The 6,700-nt window shown below is 34.8% G+C and overlaps 1 protein-coding gene across 2 annotated transcripts; it reads right to left on the reverse strand.

Annotated features, from left to right (window-relative positions):
- Positions 1 to 168: 168 nt before the first annotated feature.
- LOC145638173 (regulator of G-protein signaling 1-like) lies at positions 169 to 5,110 on the reverse strand. 2 transcript variants are annotated; one of them, XM_081689233.1, is made up of 11 exons: positions 4,778 to 5,110; positions 4,050 to 4,170; positions 3,892 to 3,955; positions 3,720 to 3,804; positions 3,447 to 3,520; positions 2,755 to 2,919; positions 2,456 to 2,544; positions 2,095 to 2,330; positions 1,741 to 1,865; positions 876 to 997; positions 169 to 758 (listed from the first exon to the last, which is right to left on the reverse strand). In XM_081689233.1, the coding sequence occupies exons 1-11, from the start codon at positions 4,858 to 4,860 to the stop codon at positions 576 to 578; spliced, it is 1,347 nt and encodes a 448-aa protein (XP_081545359.1). In that variant the 5' UTR covers positions 4,861 to 5,110; the 3' UTR covers positions 169 to 575. The 2 variants fall into 2 exon arrangements, with proteins under 2 accessions (XP_081545359.1, XP_081545295.1); XM_081689169.1 differs by having other exon boundaries at positions 2,728 to 2,919; positions 4,778 to 5,109.
- Between the last annotated feature and the right edge of the window lie 1,590 nt (positions 5,111 to 6,700).

Raw genomic sequence — 6,700 nt, forward strand, 5'->3', positions numbered from 1 at the left:
TATTATTTGAAAATAAAGCAGAGCATAACAGAGCAGATTTCTTTTGAGCAGAGCAGAACAGAGCAGCTCTAAAGAACGGGTCCTTAAATGGTTTACAAAAGGAGTAAAACTTTGCTTATAGACTGAGTACGATACCAATATGATAAAAGGGAGAGATAAATGTAAGAGAGAATACTAAACTTTATAAATTTGGAATTGTATAGCAATAAATCAATCAAGCAATGCTATAAACAAAATGTTGCGTGCCTGCAATATAGAACACAGTTATACAATGAGAAGAATTGACAATATTAACTTACATTCGGGAGTATTATGTACGTTAATTAGAAAGTTAACCTCATGGTCTTGCATAAGAAAAATGCAGAAACTCCTTTCCAATAACTCAGGGGAGCTTTATATCACATCATTTACTTTTAAAATACCCGCGATTACAGCAAACCTGCTTTATGCAGCGGATGATATATACTCCCAACCATTCTTCTAGTTTTCGATTTTCGGGATCATCATGTTGGTGGAGATGCGGCAATATCATTGTGATTTGTGAGGCTATAGATATGGAAAGTATCCAACCTTGATCACGATCGTTGTGATGGCATAAGATTGTCTTGGTGAAATGGATCATCAGCGGCATGAACATAGCTGAGTCTTGGAGTGACATTCCAGCTCATAGCCAACTCCAAATCATGTCCATTTGCTTTTGCTCCAGCTTCTTGAAGTTTCATGTAATACACGGATGACCAGTATTCCCTAACCAAGTTCTTTCGAAAAGGAAATCAAAAGGTGGTTAGTCACTTAGTCCCTCATGTTCAGAACAAAGAGGTATTTCTATATCAGTGGGATTTTAATGCTGTAAAACTAAGCAAGAAATATCTTACCGTTTTTATCAATTGCAATAGCTCATTGAGTGCAGTATTGAATAAATCGGGGTGAGCAAGATCAGCAGAATTCAAAATTTGTTGTCGAGTCCGGTGGGATATGTTCACCTCCATAGGAGACCCTGGCATTGAATAGTTACCCATATTATGAAGTTTCCAGGAGCAAGCAAGAATTGATAAATAGGTATCAAGTCCATATATATCTAATTTTAAAGTACAGGGTCAAATAAAATTTCCTCATCTACCAGCTTACTGCTGTCAACCAAATATAAACAGGAGATGATTCAAAGCTTGTGCAAACAATGAAGCTTACTGCAGCACAAGCCCTATTAAAAAAAAGTACATCAATGGGTCTAGGCCTTGTTTTCTTCACTTGAAAACTCTTCGATATCTAAATTATAGAGCTTATCCCTGAACTAAACTCATCTAAATTAAATTTCATTTCATAGCCCTGTGTGCGTGTTTTCAACATAATATATAATCCTGAACTGAAGCCTTATACTGAATTTACTATTTCTAAACGGTTTGAACTTCATAGGCCTTGTATTTAATGATCTGAAATTATGTGAGCTCAACTCATTTTCAGGAAGAAAAAAAAGGAAAAAAAAAAAAAAGGCAAAAAGCAGGACCTAGCATATTCACTACAAGCAGTATTAATAAAAAAAAAATAAGACTGCAAATTTCTTAATTAGCCCAGACACTAATATTTGCATTCGTATGAAGTGTACAAGAATAGCTTGAGAAAGATAAGCAACAGTTTTGGCCACTAACTAGATTAACAAAACGAAGGTTGTTATCAATTTAACTGAATTCTTTACTAGAAGATCAAAAGATGAATGAATAATCTTTTTGAGTCTTGACTCACCTGCAACAATGTATTTCTGAATAATGTGCCTTGCCATGTAGATTCTTCTTACGGAGTCATCTGCAGGTAATTCTCCAAGCTCCAGCACTTCCTCATAAAAGTGGACACTCTCCCCAGCCAAACAACTGCAGCTCAAAAATATTAACACTCATTGTCCTCTAAACAGTCATTCAAGAATGCTAAAATGACATTGTTTATTGATCAATAATTCATTTTAAAACTGTATAACTTTATTTGGATAGCCAATGTGTATAGCACTCCAATAATTACTAGGTAATCTATTCATGGCGACATTTGAAAATTTATGGAAAATTTAGAGAAAAGACATCTTAAATCAAAGCTTCAGAAAAGAACCTGTCAGCAAAAGCCATAAAGGATTGTCGGAATCTTTTATCCAAAAGAAGCTTATCAAGAGGTTCATTGCAGTCAATGGCCATTGATCGTCTCTGTAGCTGAATTTCATAGCCAGGGATGCCTAAAGCCTGACCCATGCTTTCGTATCTGGGGCCCTCCCTTTTCCTCAAGCTGATTTGTGAGAGAAGTGGTTGTGAGCTTGAATAAGAGAAGAATGCCAGTATGAATATACTTGTCTGTGGACCACAAGATTTGCCTGAAAACATTAGTCGACTAAACTATAAGATGAGCTTCAGTTAAAGTGAGATGCAGACTTATATGGTCACACCCACAGCCCAGCAAGGAAGAATAAGTTGCATACCATTAATGCAAGCAGAAACCTAGAGCCAACTCGAAGCCATTCAACATCTTCATGAATTTCATTCAGAATATACGCGACAACCCAGAAAACTGAAATTCAACCAACATAATAAGACAATAAAGAAATCAATTGTGATATTTCAAGCATGAATATACAGTTGGCCATATCATCCATTTAACTGTACTCACTGCACATGTATCATCTAGTTAACTATATCACTCACTGCACATCGTAAGCCAATGAAAAAGCTAGATAAGAAGAGGCAAGCATACCAAGAGAAAAGGTAGAAACAACTACACCTCGCCAAAGGTCTTTGAGTTCATCAAATCTGAAATTCACATGCTGAATGGACCTTGTCAACCCAACAAATATAACAACGTATATAGAGTGTAGGACCATCGATGGAGTGACCCACCGAGCAGACATTTGACACCTGTAGTTCAATGGTTGCTTCAGTTGTATAACTGCACCAGAATATGCGTAGTGTTGAAAAAAATCAATTATAAATGGCAGAATATCATGTCAATCCAATATGCAAAGAAAAACTAAAGTAAGAAACAATTAAGCAGAATAGTGACGTAAAATTCAGTTTCAGATTAAATGACTTTGACACAATCAGCATCTTACTGAAGGATGCAACAACCTTAAAAACCCTTTAAACATTAAGGAAGAGGTCAAGCCTACAGCCAACAGCAGACACTAGAGCTAAACCATACTCCATGTATCGTATGTTCATTTGTCTTCCTCTGAGATTGTTAGAATTTTGAGATACATTTTACCGCACAAAAGTCCTTGATATGCAAATAAAGTCTCCCTTTTTGTGCAATTACCCACATGACATATTGTCATCCCTACCAAAAACAAAAATCGAGCCCACATTTACTACGAAGAAGTGATTGATACTGGATACTGACCACAGTGGCAGATGTTTGATCTATTAAAATAGAGAAATAAAAACAATAAACTTGGTCAATCAGATCAGTTCACTTACTAGCAGCTCCAGCAATCCAAGGGAGAAGAACCAATGGGAGAATAATATGTGACCTTATAGGTGGTAATCGCTTCCTGAGACATAAGAATTCTGAAAGTTAAGCCATATCCCAAGATTGGCTAGAAAAGACACCCAAGATAAGCTTCCATCAGAACCTATATTACTTCATCACTACAAGAGTACAAAGTAAACAGGAGGATTTACATGGCTATCTCATACTCCTACGATTTTATCATTGTAACTTAATATTTCATGTTTTTAAGTTTGACTTACTTGACAAAAATGAAATAGAGATGGTAGACTTGTACAATGCGACAGCTAAGCAATAAACCAAATCCGAACGGTCCTTCAAGCCAAACTGTAGGCAAATAGCTCAAAGAAAGTTAGATTTGCACAAAGCTGAGAAAACAAAAATATTTCAACATATGATGATAGTATATACTACCTGCCCACATATAGCAAGACTGCCACCATTGCCTTCTTTCAATGCTGATCAAATTGACTGACATCTATGATGAATCGTGCAAAACAACTTGCAAGTTAGAATAAACATAGCAAATCAAACATCTAGCAAAATTCACCACAATGTACATGCATCCTCACCACAACCGATACCAAAAGGTCCAAGCTAGCAAGAATCTGTACGATCGGGACCCAAAATGCACTGCCTTTCGGAATTGACAGCTTGTGATACAGGAACGGAAATGCTGAACGGGCAAGAAGCCTGTACAGAGAAGCCAAATATTTACAGCATAAGCAAACATACTGCCAAGCCATCAAGACATAATAGCAAGCCTAACTTCAAAGCATTGGCAACTTATTAAAGTCTTGGGGGATGGTTCAGTACCCAAGACCTCAGATCGAATCCTATCTACATTACTGTCACTACATAGCAAAGACAACAAATACACCCAGCAACAGTAGATTGAACAAAAATTTCAGATAAATCAACAAATTTTATTAACTGAATAAAGATTTTGGATTTTCTATAGTAGCATTACCCTAGAGACTAGAAATTAACCAGGAATAACCAAACCAATTCAAGTAATCCATCAACTTTTAAGATAAAATTAACAAACAAAAAAAACCCAAAAAAAACTCAGAAAAAATCAAAACATGTTTAAAGAAACACATTTTACAGACAGGTTCATAATAGACATAATTAAGTTAAATTAACACAAACAAGCAAGAATCATTGAAACAAAAGTTGACCCATTGAAGAAAAAACTAGCTATTAAAAGGGTTTAAATTAATATTGATGAATTAATTACAACTAATACAAAAAATGAAAGAAACTGATTAAAAAAAAAAAGGGAAAAGTTAGAACATACAGAAAAAGAGAAAGGGCAGATACAGAAACAGCAACATAGTCACTTGGGCAACCTCCAGATTCTGCACATCCTTTCATTTTCATGAATCTTAATACTAACAATTGAACTTAATCATATCTCTAATGTTGCTGCTGTAAATCAGATGATTCAGCTTCCAATTTTCTCTCTCTCTCTCTTTTTTTTTTCTCTGCTGAGTTTTTTGAGTGAACACAGTCAATGGTCATAAACGTCAATTTCAACGTTTGTTAAATGTTATTTTATGTTTATTCCATTGAAAAATCTGATAATCTGGTATAACGTGATTGGCACATGCTCTTCTAGAAGGAAAGGAGGTGGTGGTGGCCGGTGGATCGGTTTGGTAAGGGAGAAGCTTTTGGGAGTATGTTTGGTCAAGAGAGGTTTAAAGTTTTAACTTGAGAGCAGTGAGTCAGTGACGGATCCAGAAATTTATTAATAGGTCAAAAATAAGCTTCCAACTTTAGCATACCAACATACTTCCTTCATTCCAAATTACACGACATGTTTGTTTTACTATGTTTGCCAATGCAAAAGTTCAGTTTAATATATCTTTAATTGACAAATTCATACTTCGTATATTTTCTGAAATCTCATATCCCTAACATTAATTATATTATTATACAAAAAAATACTTAAAATTGACTAGTCATATTAAATAAGTACACATTAAATGAATCTAACAAGATCTCACATTACTATGTTTTTTTATACCTATAAATCATAAATATTAGTCAAAATAAAGTTAATAATGAATAGTGTCAAAAGTTAAAACGTATCATCTTATTTATAACGGAGGAAGTACAAAACAATAAAATGTCCAAAGTATATAAAAAAAAATTACCGGAATCCAACAACCTTTACCGGCGGCAAGGAGGCATCGGAGGGCGGCGGCAAGGTTCATAAAACTGAATCCCAATTGGCAAGGTATGTTTTTTTGCTTCAATGGTATCCTTGAGTTGGAGATAGAAAATTAAAAAGGGGCTTTTAGGCGAGTGCGTGGTTCCTGCAGGCGGATGCACGATCCACATGGTGCATCCCTTAAAAAAAATAAATAAATAAAAAACGGAAAGAACATTGTATAGAAATGTAAAGAACATTTAGTTATAATGAAAATAACATGTTATAAAATTGTATAGAAATGTAAAGAAAATTCAGTTCGTTAAATTGAAAAGAACATGTTATAGAATGTTAAATAATGTTCTTTATCTTCATGTTCTTTGAGTGTAAGTATAATGTACTTTTATTTGTGACATAATGTTAATTGTTAATTCGGGGTCGGGCTGGCCCTTAACCTAATATCTTGTGCCCAAACCCGGGAAATATAGCGGGCTTTTCGGGGTTTTTTCGGGTCGGGTTTGGATTTTTAACTAAAAATGCATTTTTAGGCTTGCCCAAACCCGCCTTATTTTTGGGCCGGATCGGGCCGGGCTGAAGTTGACCACCTCTAAATATCATGTTCTTTATTAATATTATGGATGTTCTTTAAATATATATAAAGAACATAAAGTTTATTTTTTTTTTTTACAAAATAGCTATATGTTCTTTACGACTATACGTTCATTACAATACAACTATATGTGATGTTCTTTATAAAATAGTTAGATATTCTTTATAAAATAGTTAGATGTTCTTTATAAAATAATTGTATGTTCTAACTGAACAACTAAATGTTCATTTCGCCTTTTTTTAAAAAAAAAACGGATGCACGGAGTATTATGCATCAGCCTCCATGGAAAAAAAAAATTCACTATTAGGATTTACGGAGTATAAAAATGCATGAAGCTTCTTGTGTGTGGCTGGCCACACCATGTGGCCACTTGTTATTTAACAAAGTAGCCGCTATAACACAGATCCGGTAACCCCTTGTAATAATGACCAAATAACTCCTATAACACTGACGAGTTA

Source organism: Chenopodium album, chromosome 1 (genome assembly GCF_948465745.1).
Source record: "Chenopodium album chromosome 1, dcCheAlbu1.1, whole genome shotgun sequence".
Lineage (NCBI taxonomy): Eukaryota > Viridiplantae > Streptophyta > Magnoliopsida > Caryophyllales > Amaranthaceae > Chenopodium > Chenopodium album.